Source organism: Neopelma chrysocephalum, unplaced genomic scaffold (genome assembly GCF_003984885.1).
Source record: "Neopelma chrysocephalum unplaced genomic scaffold, ASM398488v2 Primary Assembly neopelma1_22b, whole genome shotgun sequence".
NCBI lineage: Eukaryota > Metazoa > Chordata > Aves > Passeriformes > Pipridae > Neopelma > Neopelma chrysocephalum.
This window is the reverse complement of record NW_020897690.1, coordinates 17,314,964-17,335,175: the sequence shown is the minus strand read 5'-3', so window position 1 is coordinate 17,335,175 and position 20,212 is coordinate 17,314,964. Positions and strand designations below refer to the sequence as shown.

The window sequence follows — 20,212 nt, the reverse complement described above, 5'->3', positions numbered from 1 at the left end:
CATGACAGATACTTATATTCCTGAACACTTCCAGGGATTTGAAAGGATCTTCCTTCTTTGAGAACTGTGTTTAAAGAAACAAAACAAGAAACAACTTCAGGTTGAGGGTTTTTTTTGGTGTTTTTTTTTTATTTTTTTTTAATGGATGCCATTAAAATCATGTCAAATCATTTTTATTTCAGTTGACATGATGTATTGGAGAGCTCAGCATATTACAATTTATGTTCTTCATTACAATTAATAAAGCTCATTCCAATCTAAGAATCTTGAGGGATGACAAGACAAATCCAGTTGTCAAGACCAACGTGAGCAGATGTTGTTGCTCTGCTGGGGAGCTGAGGTGGAATAGCACATAAAAGAGAAAGCAATCTTGTGTTTAATGCCTTAACAGGAACTGGAGCTGAGTCAACTTGGTTTCCAGTCAAAGTCTGGAAGCATTCAAAAGAATCCCACAGCAATTTTCATTCGATGTGAGCTACCAAATGAGTATTTGCAGAGAATACTAAAGTATTGATATGAAGTACTGATTAGTACTGCTTAAGGCAAACCACAGTAAAAGGGAAGACGTCCTTTTTGACACAGGAGATCAAAAATGAATCCCCAAAGCCGCTCTCTCCCCTCTCTCATCAGTTTTGAAACAATTATTTGGTATGCAAAAGTAATTCAAACTCTTGCATTTAAGATCTCTAGAGCTGTTATTCTCTCTAAATAGTTTTATATTTTCATTCTTTTCTGCTTTATTAATACTGTAAAGGAATATTTGGAGCAGAACTAATTTCCACCAAAGTAAAGATGGATCTTTTGGGTGACTTTTCTGGTGCTTAGATTAGGTCCACAAGCAGTCAGTAAACAGGTAATTCAGTGTTCAAAACATCTTTGCAGAATTAACACAGACGCTGTTTCAGGGAAGAGGTTAATTTTCACTCCAATAAGCAAGCTCTCCAGTCAACAGAAGAAAATTCAGAACCTGGTTGCAACTCCACTCTGATCACAGAGGAAAAAGCATCTGAATACATATGATTTAAATTTTAATCCATGTTGATTCAACCATCCTGTTCTTCCTACTCCTCACATTTTTTTAATCCTCCTTCAATAGGCAAAGTGCATTGCCACTTAAGATAATGTCACATTTTTTACTTCAAGGTATTAAGGTGCATTCAGTGCTGCAAAGCAAGCCTTTCAGGTAGGCAAAGGGGAATGAAAATGACTGTAAATCTATAATCTAGTGGTATGGACCTACTGTTCAAAACAGCATCAAGTGTACTTCCAGGATACACTGCTTTCTTACAGAGCAGAGGATACAGAGAGACAGCTGACCTCATTCTTCAGGTTTCTTGCCAAGAAGTGTTCAGCTACGTGGGCTGGAAGCACATTCTCCAGAAGCACCCGATTTAAGTTCTCCATGGTTTCAATCTCCTCCCGCTCTTTTTTGAACTTGTTCTTCCACAGGAAGTCTAACCTACAGTAATATTCATTCTGTTACAAGAGGACACAGAAGTAAAGAAACAATAGGCATCTTGTCCTGCTGGAGTACAGGTTTAAGAGACAAAATAAGCACAGTACAAAACCCCTACAGGGCTATTCTTTGGCCACTCAAGTATAATTCCAGATCCCGCAGAAATCAAACCCCAAGCATGCACTATGTGACATGCATTTCATCAAACCCAACAAAAAGGCCTAGGAAAGAAAAAGAAAAGTTGTGAGGTGCCTTAAACAATGGAAGATTTATTTATTTACTCTCTGGCTTTAGCAGATTCATTCCAGAAATCAAACACTGTAATCAAAACAATTTAGTTTTGCAACTTAATATGGTTTTGTTACTGTAGAATTTCACTGATAATAATGGGCGTTTCAGGAAGACCCTAACTTTTACCAACTTGAAATCATGTCATGTCATCAGCCTGGTAAAAATAAAACAGCCTATTCATATAATATATGTTCAGTTTATCAAATAATGACCAGACTATAAAAAATGGCCCAATCAGTTGGACCAACCCAATTGAGTTTTGGTTTTGTTGTTTGTTTTTTCCTTTTTGTTTGTTTGTTTGGTTGATTGCTTTTATACTCCTTTCTATAATATTTTATCTTTCTTTTCTTTTTGTCCCAGAGTTTTCATAATAGCTTTTTAGTATCTACAACAATAACTATATCTAAAGATAGAACTATATCTAAAGGTGTAACATTTTTGGAATATCAGTATGTTTTGAGACCTGATTTCATTAAAAAGATGGTGAAAAATTCATAAAAATACATTTTTGTGGAACTCCATTTCAATGTTGTCAGTGTTTTGTCATAAATTCTATGGCATTATATCTACAGTAAAGCCTCCTCTGGCCAACCTCATTTGAGCTGATATAAATCAAGAGCTATTTCAATGTAGTCTAATGGTTTAACACTACCATGCAGTCTCGATGAAGACTATGTTCTTAACCAGGAGAATATGATTATGATGACAATCTTATTATAGAAAAACCTAAAAATGCTAGTTAGTGTTATTAGCAGTCAGTAAGCTTTCACAACAGAAATGAAAGCAGTCCTTCTGACTGGACAGTGGCTGTCATGGCGCATAATGATTCATAGATATTCTGTTGAGACCACAGCCAAAGATAAGAGTAGAAAGTTCAAATTAGATGGTATCAAAATGATTTCACAAGCTTTTAAAAGGCAATGAAAGTAAAAACTGGTGAAGCAAAAAATCATCTGCCAAATACTTGCAGGATGAAAAAACAGTAAGAGGAAAATGATGCCTCCTCTAAATGCATAGAAAGCAATACACTAATGTTGCCTTTAAATTGGTTGATAATGGTCAGGTACTATTCAGATATTTAATTACAAAACTGAAAGAGAACATCCATAACATGAAATCCTTGTTTCTTTGTTGACATACTCGCTCCGTGCTGATACAAGGACAGAGTGCAGACCTCAAATGCACTGCAAAAGAAATATTCTGGCTCTTCTGACTCAAAGATAACATTCTTCTGAAAGTAAAACGGGTCTTAACATCTTAGAATGGATCACCCTGCATCCCAGGAATCTGGACTTGGAATGTCAAATAAGCAAACAAGCTGGATATTTTCAATAATTACATGTTACTAAAGGATATTTGCAGATTATAAGCAAATGAAGAGTGGGCAGAGACTTAAATCCTTGTAAAGACAAACATGAAGGAACAGAGAACCTGACAACAGATTTCTGCAGGAATTTGAAAATATGATTTTATTGTTGCTCTGTCATCATGCATCTATTAAATGGCAATTACCTCTTATAAAGCTTGAGGTCATAAACAGGTTTTTTTCAAAACTTTCCACATGATGCAAAATTCATGCAGTCACTTTTTTAGCATGCCTTTTTAATACGTATATTAGATATTTATACATCTAAATATTTAGTTGTATAAATATACATACACATAGCTGATAAATTCAAATGCCACCAACTGTATTCATGCAGAAAAAATACAATAAAAACCTGGGATGTCAAAATTATTGGCATAAATGGACAGAAGCAAAGTGGATGCCTGCTGAAATTAGATATCCACACATTGTACCAACTTTGTATTGAAAAGAAAAGGTGGAAGCTAAGCTGAAGTCTTCAAAAATATTTTTCTTTTTTATGAGCTAATATTAAATAGATAATTCATTTACTACTTTACTATTTAATGAATGAAGTTTTGTCTGCTAAATAAAGGGCAAAGAGAATTCAGAAATCAAAAAATAAATCAGAATGTATTCTACAATTTGCTTTGAAATTAGAAAAGTCAACATTTCATTTTTCAAAATTTATAATCAGACTTTTAAAAACAAAAAAGCAATAGCTTATTAACTTACTTTGAATTGTGGGATTTTTTTTTTTTGCATGATATGAAACTTGTGGGGGATAGCCTGATCATTCAAAACAGACACAGTGTCAGAGAACTGACAAATAAATCGTAAGGATATAATGCAAATATTTGGAAAAGGAGTGGAACAATAGAGCAGGGTACTTTGTAAAAAAACAATGATAAGGAAAAGAGCTATATAGACATATTGCCTAAAGGTGATACAACTGGAAGAGCTGAAACCTCTTCTGTAAACACGCCTCCATCTATTACAAAGAAGTTAAAGGTCATGTGATTAGGAGTGAAATTTGAAATAAGTTTTCATTAAATTCTTCCAGAAAAAGACTACGTTGTCCAAGAAGAGAAGGATCCCCTCACAGAAAAAAGCTCACTAAAAAAACAGAGTATACAAATAAGCAGTTTTCACAGCTGAGGAAAGTTGCCATAAGCATCTCAGCAGTGAAGCAGCCAATCAAATGCAGTGTGGATAAACACAATATAATCAATAATGAAAAAAATACACAGTCAGCCTACAGAGTAATGGGATATGTATTATTTTAGGTTGAGAAAGGAATTCATAGGCTATGTCAATACTGGTAATTCAAAGCAGGTCATAAGAGATATTTAATGCTCAATAGTGTTTAAATGTGAGCACACTTCTAACACAGTCAAGCCCACACCAGTCTGCATTCTCCTGGGCAGGGTGCAAGAGTCGCCATTCCCAACATATCGTCTGCTTGTTGCCAGCCTATTTTCAAATAACTCTAGGTGTATACATGCAAAATGAAATGAGTCACTTGGTCTCAGTGTCAGGAAATGATTGTAGCTTATCCTGGCATGACCATTAAAAAAAGCAGTTCTACTTTCTCCACCTCACTTCCATCCTGTGCTGATTTTTTTGGCACAAGCACTGCTGCAGCCACGTCATAAGTCCTGGAAATAGATCTGGCTGGAAACCAACCATTTCTCCAGGGTTAATTTTTAAGCCTGATCATTTCCCTGTTTTGGTGTAGAATACAGCTCCACAGTGAGCTGTGCCAGTACAAATGAGGAGACACGAGAATAAGAATGAACAGCTGATGGAAGGCCTACTTCCAGAAGAGATACTGGATGTGCAGCTGAAAGTTTTGGTTGAACCTAAGTTGGCTCATAAAACTTGTAATGATATACTCTCTCTCTCTTCATCCCCATTGAACCAGAGACACATATTCCCCACCTCTGCTTTTGCATCAGGACAGGCTGACCCGTGGTGAGCAGGTTCACTGAGCTAGGCTTGTAGGAAAGCATTCACTTTTTGTTTGGATGAACATTTTGGTTACTCACTCTGGGGACAGTGGTAGCTTAAGGGAAATGTAAAGGCCACCCTTTCCATCAGTGGCTATTATCTTTAGCATTTTTTAAAAAAGCAGATACCAAAAGAATAGAAAAGATATGTTATATGCAAAGTAGAAAAATGCAATAACAAACAGAGAAATTACTTGTATACTCTGTGGAAGATGGTTAAGGAAGAATTTCCCTTTGCCTACACTGCCAATATGGTTCAAAAGTGTCCTGTAAGTGCCACTCAGTGAAAGTAGCAAACAGAAAGTTTAAAAACAGAAAGACAGACACTGTCACATGACTTTTTATCAAACTGTGAAGTTCATTATCAGTGTTGGGAAGATGAGGAAGATAAAATAGGTTAAAAAGGGATCAGACAATGAAACAGAAAGCAGAGCAGCCAATAGCTGTTAAACACTGCCACAGGAATGCCAACGGACAGAAGGTGGGAAGTATATGTTCTGGAAAGATCACTCTACACAGGTTGATTTCCTCCCCTTTTCATTTTCCAAGCATTTGCTACCAATTAGTACACCAACAGTAGACCAACAGTAACTTAAAATGGGAGGTCTCACTCCAGGTATGTATTCAAATTAGTCCATAATATTTAGACTTTCCTTGAGAGTGTTTGAAAACACAGGTTTTTTTCTCCTTCTTAAAGGGAGAATAAATTAGTAGGAAAAATCAAAGGCTAAACTCTGATGAGTTACAAATAAGTGGTATCATGACAAGGATTCTGAACCTACAGCTCTGAAAATGAAGACTTTATCCATTACAGGATCATTTCTCAGTTGCCATGACAGAGAACACCTGTAGTTGTATGCAAAACAAACTTCTTGATGTGCCCAAACCGACAAAGAAATCTCTCCTTTCCAGTGATGAAGATAGCCTTTCTCTCCTTTTTTTTTTGGTGTTGTGCCCACCATCTCCATCTGACACTTTGGTTGACAGGGACTAAAGATTCTCAATTGGTGCAAAGAAGCACTTTTCCCTCTTTCCGAGTGGAAGTAGCTGTGCTCCAGCCCCACTCTCTGTTACCGTCACCAAATGAGCAAACTCTAATGCTGTGCTAGCAGCAAGGCAGATGAAGAATGTTATTTCTAACTCTAGAAGGATGTTCTCCACTACAGCAAATACTGCAGAAGCTGCCAGATAACAAATTTTTGTGTAATAACCTGCAGAGCCTGCATGGCAATTAAATGACAGCAATTACATTTTGAGGAATTGTAATGTAAATGAGTGATCTATGAACAGTCTGGGATAGGCTGTTCAAGAGATCTCTCATGGATTGCCTCTTCCATCTCAGAGCCCTGTCTTGTGCACTGTATGCTTTCTGGCACAATGGGCTGGAATTGCAGCTTTTAGCCATGGATCATTGTGGCAGGATAAATCCACTCTGGTAAGACCTAAAATCCAACCAAGCTATCAATCAAGCTACCATGCAAGATCAACTGCTGGAGCCAGGGTGTTGTCTTGGTGTTAATCATGCTAAAACCATCCTGTTTCATCAAACTTTGAATACACACCCTGCTTTTTGAAGTCTGATTTGACAGATAAGCTAATAGCTGGCCTGTAAAGGTGTGACTAGCAGTCAATCACTTTATACTATAAAAGTCCAGTCCCCTCTCATGCAGTCAGGTTCTTCTGACATAACCCTTCTTGGGGTGTATGTGTGGAGATCCCTCCCTTGGGCTGGGGACGCCCCACAAGGATACTCCTCGAGGTTGAGACAAAGAGATTTCCCCATGAGCGTTGGTATGGGTGAGTTACATCAGATTTCTACTTAATAATTATTTCTTTTTGCTAGCTTTAATACAGCTGCTTCAATAATTGCTTTGTTATAGTGCACTATACTACTTTATGCTATATTATATTCTACAAGTAGATTTTTAGCGTTTATATTGTGTAGTAAATAGCTCTGATTAAAATATTTTGTCTGATCATTTGTATAAAATAAATTATTTATTTTATATAAATATTCTCATTTTGCCAATCATTAAAACCTGCAGGACAAAAGGTTTTCAATCATATCTCTATAATTCCTTAAATTTAAACGATTAATATAGTCCAAGGCTAAGATTGGGTTTAGCTGCACTCTCTGAGAAGAGGTTTAGAAAGCAAGGAAGTCCATTCTGTACCTCAAGACTCACTGGTAAGGCTTTGCTTTTTAATAACTTTGTCTAAGCCTTCCACTCCCACCCATAACAATCATGGACAGGCCTGAGGATTCAGAGAAAGAACTGCCCCTGCATCTTCCCTCAGCTTAGTATAGGTAAGACCACTGACATCAGATTTGTTCTGAAAAAGCACAATTGGGTAACAAAAAGAGTAGTTTCCTGTTGGGTCACAGTTTTAGTGTAACCATGGCCTCAGCATGTGGTACACTTATGCGTGCATGCTACATTGTTTCTGTGTCTGCATCAAATTGCAATATCTGTGAAGAAAATAGCTTGCAATTAAGCAACTATGGGAGACAGCAGATGGATGCAGACAGATGGGAGCAAACCAGGAAGCTACAAGACAATATCGGTCAGAGTGACAAGCAATAGTCACAGTACACTATCAGCATAATGTCTCAATGACAGTTATTGGTGAGCTTTGAGGACAAATTGGAAAGTAATAAATAAAATATCTTTATAGATGCTTCTGACGCTCCTTTGTAAGGGTACGAGACAGAACGGAATAAAGGTGTTTCTTTGGGAAGGTGACAGGCTGCATGTGGCAGCTGGCACTGTGTCCACTGATGCACAGGAAGAGAATCATGCATCTTACCTGTCTACCCAAAACCAGTAATGTGATAAAGAATATGAACAAGGAAATTGAGCCCATTGTCTTCAGGTCTTTCAGTATTCCTGGCCTACAAAACAAAAACATAAGTAAAGCAGGCTGCTCAAAAGTTAAACCAATATTTCTTCAAGCACAAAAATAAGACCACAATTTATACTACTTGCTGGTATGCAAACTAAGACCATTTAAATATTATATGCTTTATTACTTGATGAAATGTCGTTACTTATATTATGTAGCTTGAATTACTTCTACTACATTCTATGCAAATATGCCTACATTTTGAAGTCCAATAATAAGATGAGGATTTACTAAAAACAATATCCTTGTTTGCTTACAAATGGAGAGCATTTGGGGCTTATTCTATACAGGCAGAATAAAAAGAGATTTTTAATGCAACAACACTATTACCATAACAGAGAGCTTGACCATATCCAATGAATACTGAGAAACAGAAACCAAAGCACCTGACTCCCAAGATACCTTTTCACCTGAGAATTACAGGAGGCAGAAAGTAGATATCGTACAGAGTGTATTAAAAACTCTACTTTAGCATAAGACACTAGAGCTCTCCTCTGAGGCCACTGAAAGAAGAACCTTCGTGAGAAATTTAGGAAGGAAAATACCAACAGAGAGCTTGACTGGCAAAATCAAAACTACTCAATCTAAACCATCCCGTGGTTCTCCATACCATCCCACAGATATCCTTTCCACTAATGCAATGAAAACAGAGACCTGGTTTTGTTCATTTAATCTTTTAGATTTAAGTGCAAAGAAAATCACACTTTTTTTTTTTAAAATTCAGATCCTTTTCCATGATTGCTATAGCACAGGAAAAATTATACCGAAACTCTACTCTGAATATTCAGACTCTCTGGTGTGGCATATGCCACACACTCACCCTACACAGAGAAGAATCACCTCTTTGCCTTGAAAATGAGGTAGAAAATACATGTGTCCAAAAATTATTTTACGATAGTTGGAACTGGAGTCATAAGTTTGGTCTTATATATTATCACCTGTAACAAAGATTTCAGCAGTCTCATGAAAACTTAACATACAAATTCACAAGTACAGCAAAATAAAAAAAAAAAGAAAAACTGTTGGTCTACTAATTTTTTCAATAGCTAAGACTGCATTTGTAAAGATTTAAGACTATGTACTAGTTCTGAGGAGGCTGATTTTATTTGGCTTCCAGCAAATATGCTTTAGCAGCCTTAATGATGTACAGTCTGAGGCCCTAACAACCTTGATGATGACTTCTTTGTAATGTCCTTTATTATAAAAAATTAATATTAAACCATACTCTAATTCCTACAGTATTTGCTTTAAATGCCTTATCCAGACTTATTTCTTTTATTCTAATGCTCTGAGGTGTGACATTAAATCATATACGAACTGCAGCATGACAATGATTTTAAATTTTGACTCACAGATTACATAGCCAAACACAGAGAAAAAAAAATCTGTTTCACGATATTAGAAGTGCCAAAGGTAGTATTTAATTTCAGAATGACTGGAGTTATCCACCTACCTTCTAAGAGGTGCCATTGCATACATAAATTTGCTGTAGTCATCCAGCATGGGCCCATGAGTGTGCAGAAGGATAACATTGTAGCCCACCAATGCAATCAACATTATTACCATTTTCAACTCATAATTTATCCTCAGGAAAACAGAACAGGAAATGAGCCCTAATATGCAGCTGTATATAAAATACTGGCAAAGAAAAATCAAATGGAAAGTATTTAGAATTTGGCTCTTGAGTAGGAAATCATGCATAATAGAATGCTCAGTCTGGTTTAAAAACCAAGTTATTGACTAACCACTGAAGTATGCAATCTATCACAATCTGGGACACTATGGTTTATAGACAGCCAATAACAATCAGATGCTGGTATTTTACGAAAGAGACCCATTTTTTTAATTAGGCTTCAATTAACTGAAAGCTCAAAAGAATCCAGATTATGCTCCTAATTTATATTCCCTAATTTTCACTCTGACACTTTTGATTTACTCATCTGCGTTCATGGGACATCACTGTTGGTGTTGAAATCTAATGTAAGAGTCTACTACCAGCAGACTCACAAAAGATTTACTCCTGTGCCACTGTAGAGTTTTCACTCATGCTTGAGTCCAACAATTACCCTGTATGTATTGTTAGCACAAGGGTCAAGGTAAAATGTCTAAAGATCTGAAAATAACAATTCCATTGCCTATATTTTCAGTAATTATAAACTGATCCAACACACAGTTGTTATGAACCTCATAGATATGCAATTTTACAAACTCTAGAAATACAGCTAGGGTAGGAAAAATACAAAGTTATTAACAAGGCCTATGCATATTATAAAAATCCTTCTGTCAAATCCTCTTGAGTTATGACTATATAAGAACACATTCAATTGTTAAAAAAAGCTTTTTCTTTTTTGTCATATATATAAAAAAAAAACATATGGTTGAAGTTAAATTCATGGAAAATTTTTTTTTCTGGATGCCTTCTGGAAAAAAGGAATAATACATCATCACTAGAATCATTATTCTGTAATACGAAACACCTTTGCCAAAAATGCTTCCTGAAAATTACAGTCCTGCACCTTGTAAGGAAGTTTCTTTTCTGAAACTACAAAGCATTCTATTTCTAGACATGTGATTTTCAGACTGCTGTTGACTTGTTGATGGCACTACTTTTGACAACCTGAATCATTAATTTTGGGGGATCACTAAGAAGAATAATTTTCACGGCACCCATCAGACAGAATTGATCTGCCATCTCAATCTCTCCTGTTACTGCAATTTGATTGAAGATCTGGTTGAAATAAGAAATAGATAGAACTATTGTTCAGAATCACCAAAAATAAAACTACTCTGATGGCTGCAATTCACAGGAGGTCACACTCCAATTTCAGTGCTGCATAAAAGTAGCAGCATCCATTTTTGACTCTGTAAGGCATTCAGTTTTCCAAAAAGAAACACGGAAAGGCAGTCTTGAACACTGGATGTTGTTTGACAAAGACCAAGAAACTTTCAAGTGGAACAATCTCTGACACTGTTCCACAGGAATACATAGAACAGATTGAAAATTTCAGCTAAAATTTCAGACAAGGGTTAATGGAATAGAGAAGAGTGGTACAGCCACATATTTAAGAATGTAGACTGTGATATTGTGTATTGCAATGCAATATTTCACTAAGCAACAAGCAGATCTGTAGAGCCGGCAATACACACAGCAGTGAGGCTGACCGGGCACAGGCCCATGGTCTGCTTAGCATGTCCCTTGGCTGCAGGATAACCTTAGCCAGCTCAGCCAACTTATCACAACCACGGAGCCTGCAGGCAGTTCCCACTCTGTAGCAGAGGTGGTGCCACCTCTGTGGCCTTGGCTTTGTCTAATAGTGCACCAGCAAGTTCTCATGGATGTCACTTTTGTCTCAGGGCAGAAACACTGAATAGAAATGTTTCCTTTTAAGAAAATCCTCTAGCGGCTCAAAAAAGAGAAATACTGGGTAACCTCTCCACAGGCAGAATCTGCATCTCATGTTGTACAATTCAGGCTTCTCAGCATCTGAAGGGGCATAACTCCATCTATCCTGTTTTTCCTTCTTGTGCTAGCTCAAATAAAGGGTATTTTAATCAATACCTTACAGAGTCTGAGTGCCTTTCTTACTGGGATCGCAAGTCTGGTGCCTTGCACCCTTAGGATCCAGCCCAGTGCATTTGGTCTCTTAAAATTTAACACCTACGGCAGTTCTGTGGGTATAAAGAACTTCACTGAAATAAGAAGGCATTCTACTCTCATGTCTATAGAGAAAAACTTGAGAACAGACATTATTATAACTTTTATTTATTTAACATGTGGAGATGGCAGCACTGATACCAGACTGTATTTTGTCACAGGAATAGATATGTACGTCTTGAAATCTCCCAGGTTCAACTTCTATTACATAGAAACTACAGAAGCATCATAGCAAAACTACACAAAACTAAACACAAAAATGTCCCTATAACTTACTGTGGAATCTTTGCTAAGTCTTTAAAAAAGCAAGCAGTACAAGTCAGAAAAGTTACTTTGAGAGATGGAGGAGGAGGACGAGAATCAATTACTTTGCTTCAAAATGAACTTATTTCAATTGGGACTAAAACAATTCCCAAACCTCTTATTTACTCATTTTAGATGACACAGTCAATAGATCTGTCAGGTCCACTATCATAAATCACACAAAGTTTATTGACAAGAATAAAGCTTATACCTAACACACAGACTCAAAATATTGAATTTTTAGTTTAAGGAAACAAACATTTGTCAGCTTAAGTATTCAATACCTCATTCAGTGAAGACAGAGGAATTTTATTCCCAGATTAAAAAAAATTAATATCAAAAGTGGTAACTAAAAAGGAATTTACAGCTTTTTCAAGCTAGAAGTTATGCAGTGTGTGAGGATGAAAATAATGTGCATTTGAGAGATGTTTTAAAGTTTTTAAAAATTTTGGCTAACCTAAATTTTTCATTTACTATTGTCAGAAGTGAAATTTTAACATAATTTTTTAGTGCCAGTTTATCAAAGTTTCCTAGATGAAAGAATGTGTTCTAATACTTTAAAGACAAAATAAACCATGAATTGCTAGAAATGTGCCAATCACAAGCTGACAAACATCTTAGTTATACACGGGAAAACAAATGAACAAAGAAACAGCAGATTGAATCTTAACAGCAAGCATAATTTTGGAAAACTATATCCTTCAGATGTTTGTTGGAAAACTTACTGGTAAAAAAGAAAACAAAATGCCTTTCAAGATGCTCAAAACTATAACAAGAAATAGAAAAGAAGACGACTAGAAAACCTGATAACTAAAGAAGCAAACAAATATAAATAAGCACTGGAAAAATTTATTTCTATGTGCTTGTGAGTGTGAACACATACAGAGGATGGAAGAAGGACTGCATAATTTCTTTGTCAATAGGATTACTTGATGTCAGACCAAAAGTAAACGTAGGCACCTATCCATACCTGGTGACATTAAGTTAGCTAAGTTGAAAATAAGAAACAGAAACTAATCTTCCTCTGTAACCTTACCAGGGAGATGATGAAAATCTGTAAGTGCTGCAGTTACTGCAACTGCTTTTATTCCAGGAGAGTTCTATACATAATTAACATCAACATCTTGCTTTTGTGTGTGCCTAGGATTGTTTTGTTTGACCTAGTGAATAGCTGTTCCATTTAAAACATACTGTGTGGAAATCAGTATACACCATTTTGGTAATGGTCTCATTATTTCACCATAGAGACACAATAATCTCCCTTCTCCTCTTGCTGACACCAGCTTATTCATCCAAAGACTGTTGATCTATTTTGATGCAATATACAGCTTGTTATGTTCAACTGCAGGTCTTTTGCAATCCTTTTAAGAATAACAGCTCTCTAGGAAATAGTTCCCATTTTTTGCAGCAATGTCCTCCCCAACTCTTCAAGCATGTGCTGTTATGCTTTTATTCACACTAAGACATCTTCTACAGATCAGATCTTTTAAGCAGTTCAGATCTTTTAAGCAGTTTATATAGTTGTTTATATGAGTGTTTTATTTTCATCCCTCTTACCCCACCTCTTAATCAAATATGCAATGACAGAAGTGTGACAATCACAGATTTCACACTTACTGTCAATGATGAAAATGGTGAATCTTTTCAGGTCAGCCATTGGTCCTTGTGAAACCTGTCTGCAGATCAACCTGACTTTCAGTGCTTTGCAGACGCTGTGTGTTATTCCGATATCTTGTAATGCGTTGACATGGGTGAGCTATACTTCCTAGTTATCATGCTGTTTCCTGCTTTTTTAATCTGACATTCATTAAAACCTCTATTTTTAGAAGTACCAACCTCCTTTAACTTCCCACTTACTTCAAATGCAGTTGCAGGTGACTGAAAAAAAAAATCAATCTTTTACAGCAGTCTTAAAATCTGGTGGGTGTTTAACTTCAAGCAGATCTGGCAACAGTCAATTTAGTGTAATTGTTGTAAACAAACAAAGAAATGTAAAATGAACTTACCGGTAGGAAAAAACAGTTGTTTTGTATACACCACCGTGTCTGATTACTTGAATTAGGAAAACTTGCATTTGATGAATTAAGAACTGAGGGAAAAGCTATCACAGCATTATCCAGGAAAAACTAGAAAGAAAACAACATACAATCCATTAGCTTGACAGCTGCTTAAGGTCAAAATAGAGAATAGAAATTGAGAAGCAGAGAAAGCCTTGCCAGTAACCATTCAACTTTGGTATTTCACTGAAAACTTAAACAGTGAAGGGGAAATGACATAACATGATTACTTGTTCAAGCATCCTCAAACAAAAAAAAATTTGTTAACCTTCATCTGACACTTTCCATTTGAATAAAAGACAAAAGGCTCTTTGTTACATTACTTTCTTATATATCAGAAGCTCACACACATAAGGGACAATGATGAAATAAATTCAATATGAATAGTAGTACGGCCAGTCTTCGCGAACGAAGATTTTGGGAAACGTCTTTTACCTTTCCAGCCTGCGCAATGGATTTTTTAGGTGAGACACAGCATGCGCTGAACTGAGCCCACCCTTTAATCCTAAGGTTCATCTGCCGGGGCCAAGCGAGCTTGGACAATGGCAGTGAGGTCCTCAGGATGTAGGTTTGTTTAGAGTGACCTTCTCATAGATGGATGGCCTCACAGGGCTGACGAGTTCCATCTGCCTGGGGGAGTATCCCTGACCGGGAACCGAACCCGGGCCACGGCGGTGAGAGCGCCGCATCCTAACCACTAGACCATCAGCACAGTTTCACTCAGATCAACCAAATACGATCAAAATGCTTTGTTGATTTACTAACACTAGAGCTGGTCAGCCATTGCTCTGTGCAGCCAAGTCTTGAAAACTTCCAAGGATAGAGACCCCACAATCCCCCTTGGCAACAGTCGCAGCACTGGACTACATGCACAGCGACTTTTTTTATCTTTTTAGAGACTATCCAATCTCCCATGCCACCATAACTGGTGAGTGCCCTGTGATATGTTTTGTGGCACTGCTTAGAAGAGCTTAAAACCACTATCTCTGTAACACCCCTTCAACACAAGTCCAAGGTTGTGGACTTGCAAAGGTTATCAAAATGCCACCTACTACCAATACCAAGTTGGCACACTTTGTACACTTGCACCTTTAGGTTGTGTTCCTTCACCAGCATACTTCTCTGACTATATACGTGAAACTACACATAATTAACCCGCAATCAGTGAACTATACAGCCAGGATCAGTATCAGTAACACAACAGATCAACCATGAAACCAGACCCTACAAAATCTTAACAAACACCTACAGATTTCGGAACACCTTTCCATAACTGATCTCAAAGAGCTCTAATGGCTCGTACACGCATGATTATATGCACATCTACCTCTTCTCACAGGACGTGTGGGTGAAATGCACACACTCTTCTGGGAATGCAGGTTACCCCACCTGCACGCTCCCCTGTAAGGAGATGTGGGTGCTCTAGTTTCATGTGCACTTGAGCAACACCCTACAAACTGTTAAGGCACATGCTAGAGACAGAGCACTCTGTGAGTTTCTGCGCACAGACAAACCTGAGGTGCTGCTCTTGCTGACTGGGGCAGAGGTGTGATGACGGAGGGGTGACTTAGGATTCTTCTTAAACCAGGTTTGGACAGTCAGCTGTTTCCACTCATAGCTCTATCTCCTCTTACACATTTCTGGGTTTCTTTTGTACTTCTTTTCCCATGATTTCCTTCTTTACTTCAGAATTCTTTCTGAAGTTGCTTGGTTACTTTTTAAGACAGCTCAGGCTGCCCTTCCTCTTTAACAGGAACAATTTTGGGCAAAGGCCTTTCAGACAGCTTTAAGTATTTAACCCCCTGCTTGTCTTCAAGTACTTAATAGCTGTTGTTAACAAGGGCATTTGCCAAGGGTCCCCACATCCCACTAACAGTGCATATACTTTTTCTGTAAACATGAAATAACTATTTAGTTTTAGAATCCCACCCTATGCATGTCCACAGAGCAAAAAATTATATAACACAAAGAACTCAAATGCAATTATATTATATAAACATATATGGTACATATATATTGTTATATATAGTAATTTATATTAAAATATTTTGGTTTTGAACTTCATACAGGGAATTTTTGACCTATAAATGTTACCTGTATACACAGAACACTGGGTGTATCTATGAATACTTAAGTAAATATAAAAAGGGAAAAAAAGGATATGGAAACATTGTCACCTCCCATGAGCTAAACAACAGTTATTCTGAATGATGTGTTTGTACTTGTCTTTCTTGTCTCTCATCAGTTATCTACATCTGCTATGAAGCTTTAAAGATATATATTGTTCTTCAACATAGTATTTTTTGTAAAAGTCAGTTCAGTCCTACTAAGCACTCACACCTACTCAAATGACTCAAATAAAAGCAGTATTTTTTATGAATACCTATGTTTTCCAGGGAACATCTGAGCATGCTACCATTAAATTCTCATTTTAACTTCACATATTCTAACAGCTTTTTCTTTTCTTATGTTTGTATAATTTGCAATGCTCAGTTGTGAGTTTTTTGCCTCACATGATGAAAATACCTGCTGTGCTGCTATTTATTTCAATAGGAGCCATGTGGTAACAGACCCTCTCCTCAAAAAGAGGGATAAGCAAGTTAGTGCATCTCTCTTGTTATCTGACCAAGAATCATCAAAAGACAACATACATACATAATACACTAATATAGATCTCACAAAAGAAAAAAAAGAAGCCATATTTCTCACTAAGGTATGAAAGTACTTGGATGTCAAATGCATATCACAGCTTCCTTTGAAAAATGCCACTTGGTCTGGCAGTTGAATCAGGATTTTTATCCACATATCCCCACATGAATACCTCAAGAATACTGTGGAGGATCCCAAATTCTGGTATCATTTCTCCTCTTCACAAGCTCATAAGCGGGAGTTTAAGGAGAGCCTGGAATGCTAAGTACCTACCAAGACTATTGAACATTTTTTAAAAAAAAAAGAGGTAATGCCGAGATATCAGTTAGCTGGGAAAGGATGATGAAGATATAGAGAGTGCAGTGCATTTAGCAGAATTTTTAGAGCAGTTTGGGTTTGTACAAGATTTCTTAGCTTCAGAGTGTTCATGCATCTATATAAGAGACTCGTCATGTGGCGTCTCTTGTTAACAGTCAAAATGTACCAAATTCAAGTTGCTCAATAATTTCATTTTTTATGAAAGTTTGTGTGCCAAGTGAAAATACAGAACTACCTTTGTGCCACCATGTATTCAGGTCCCAGCCTCCCTGTAGAGGCAATATGCAATGGCAAGCCACTGCCTTGTTCAGAGCTTTCACCGGCACCAGATAAGAGAGATGAGAAGCCTGCTGGGCCTTCACAGACTCAGATACCACCATGGTATTTGACACATATGAAGATATGCTCACTTATGAGGTTTCATCTTCCTTGGTCTGTGGAGCAAATGGTCATGTGACAGCAACACTCTTTCTCCCCACACACCTGAAAGACATGAGAACTGCTGCAAATATTTCAGAACAGTGTCTCACCTGCTGCTGCATCCCTGATAATCTCACGTACCTAGACTGATATTGCTTTCTGTAAGTTTCCTAAATCCTATCTATAATCTGAAATAGATTTGTGATGGGGCCCCACAAGTACCACTTAAATAATGTGACTGCAGCTCTGCATTCCTTTGTCTCCTTCCAGTTCCCAGGCCAGGTCAATCTCTAGGCAATGTCTGCTTATTCTCCTTGAAAGACATGCATTAGGTACCCTCCAAAATGGGGGCTTCAATGTGCTAGGCACTCTGGGGATATATAATTAGAGCATATCTGCCAAGGACCTTGCTTATTAAAAAGGTCAGCAACTGTATTAAGAATCAGCTCTATTAAGTGGAAGGTATATTAAAGAAACCAACTTTCCCCTATAAGAATGAAAGCAGGCTTGCTTAATTATTTGTCATTATTTAAACACATGATACCATTCATGACTAGAGGGGGCCAACACTTTCATCATTCAAGGCAGCTCATGCTCACAGACATACATTAACAGTGGAGCAAAAACAGTCAAACCTCTGTCTGTCTTCACATTTCAAAAGACATGTTCTTTAAGAGGAAACAGTCCAGTTGCTAAAAATTCACCAAATGAAAAGACAGGAAAGCAAGCAATATCCAGAGGAGGGCCACAAAGATAACCAGAGGGCTGGAGCCCCTCTCCTATGAAGAGAGGCTGAGAGAGTTGGGGTTGTTCAGCCTGGAGAAGAGACAGCTCCAGCGAGACCTTATAGCACCTCCCAGTACCCAATGGGGCCCTATAAGAAAGATGAGGACAAACTTTTTAGCAGAGTCTGTTGTGACAGAACAAGGGGTAATGGTTTCAAACTAAAAGAGGGTAGTTTCAGACTAGATATAAGGGAACTTTTTTTTTATGATGAGGGTTATGAGGTACTGGAACAGGTTTCCTAGGGAGGTGGTGGATGCTCCATTCCTGGAAACAAAGTCAGGTGGGACAGGGCTCTGAGCAACCTGATGTAGTTGAAGATGTCCATGCCCATGGCAGAGGGTTTGAACTGAATGACCTCTTAAGGTCCTTTTCCATCCAGACTACTCTATGATCCTCAATCTTAAAGTTGGTAGTTAGAGAACCTTCCCGGGACAGTACAGCCCTAAGATTCTGTTTCTGTGTCAAGAACCATTCATGCATTTGATGCAGAAGTCACTGAAACCAAGACCTTTTCCAGGATTCTTTCATCATGCCGTGTTTCTTGAAATCATATGAATCCCAGAAGACGGTGAGGCACAACCATTGTATGCAGTCATTCATTCAGTTTCCGAGTATCAACCCTTTGCAGTCATGCAGTCCTACCATCTCTCTGAGATGTCTGGATTGTTCCCTGTAGGATACTTTCTCATGTTTGCTTTAAAGAAGGTAATCTGGACAAAAACAGTTTTCCTCAGCCACTGACTTTTGTCCTACTCTCTCTATAGCAACAGATCTGATGCTCACCCTCTCCCTTCAGCTAAGAATATTTGATACCTATGTCACATTAGCTGATTTTTAACTTCCCTCCACTGATCATGACTATATACCTCTCAGATGTGAAGACTAGATTCAGATGTCTGTTGAAACAGCTAATTTGAAGTAAAATTGCACCCCCATTCTCTTCCAGTGTTCCATGACCATAAAGACTGAGTTTTATTTGACATTTTGGTCTTAATTATGATTTATTAGGTGTGGGATGGTTAGACGCTTTCTATCTCCATTAAATCTTAATGGCTACATTTTGCCTTTTTCTACCAAAAGGGTTCATGGAAATAAACGCAGTTAATGGACTCCGCTATTAAGTACATGTTGCTTGGAGATATAATAATGATACTTCAGAGTCTCTCCCACAATTTGCTATTAATGTTAAGGAAATGCAAATTTCACAATCACATTTAAAGTCATTTTTGCTAGTCAAACTATTAAGGTTTAGTTTCAAGGGGGGAATTGTACTTAAAATTATCATCTCATGAATATCATGGAACACGATTATTTGTAACACTGTAACATTACTGATAAGGCACAAAGACTAAAATACAGCCTACTAGGTTTCACCATAACATTTAGTCCACCTAAAATTGGACTTGAGCCAACAAAATTAAAACCTTTTTCTAAAAATAATGTACTGAACAGCTGCTTTTTTTTGCTAGAATGTCTTTTACTAGTTGAAGGCCAAATTTGAAGTGGGCTGTACACACTAGTAGAACTTTAGTCTAAGCAAAAAACAGTTGCTGACCATATTTCCTTTTACATTTTTTAACTTAATAAATAACCACATGCATGAACTCTAACTCAAAGTATACTTTAAACCCAAGTAGGCTCTTTCTTTTCCTCTTATACATTTATAGAATTCAATATAAGAGAAAGTCTAATCTGATATTCATTTTACAAGTTACTCCATCTCTAGGTTTTATCCTGCTGTATATAAATAACTTTTGCATGGCCGAAGGTTACAATTCAAAAAAGCATATAGTCTAGAGCTGAGGATAAAAGGTCATGGGGAATCAACAGTTTTTCAGAATAACTGTTCCCATTGCTAACTGCTTTCACTGCTGAAAAGTGAGTTTATTATCTCATTTCCAGCCATTGCTTCTTTGAGTTTCTACTCTACCAGCCTTACACAGGCAATTAATTGGGTAAATTTTAAATGCTGAAAATGGAATTATTTTTGAGTCTATTTTCTCTCCTCCAAAAAAGCAG

At 37.2% G+C, this 20,212-nt stretch overlaps 1 protein-coding gene across 1 annotated transcript in view; it reads right to left on the bottom strand.

Annotated features, from left to right (window-relative positions):
- Nucleotides 1-20,212, bottom strand: part of ADCY2 (adenylate cyclase 2) — a 212,817-nt gene that overhangs the window by 13,101 nt on the left and 179,504 nt on the right. Inside the window, exons 17-20 of the mRNA XM_027681002.1 lie at nucleotides 13,970-14,089; nucleotides 9,459-9,643; nucleotides 7,910-7,994; nucleotides 1,318-1,476 (exon numbers count right to left, since the gene is read on the bottom strand). Of these exons, the coding sequence (XP_027536803.1) occupies nucleotides 1,318-1,476; nucleotides 7,910-7,994; nucleotides 9,459-9,643; nucleotides 13,970-14,089 (549 nt within the window). The remainder of the gene's footprint in view (nucleotides 1-1,317; nucleotides 1,477-7,909; nucleotides 7,995-9,458; nucleotides 9,644-13,969; nucleotides 14,090-20,212) is intronic.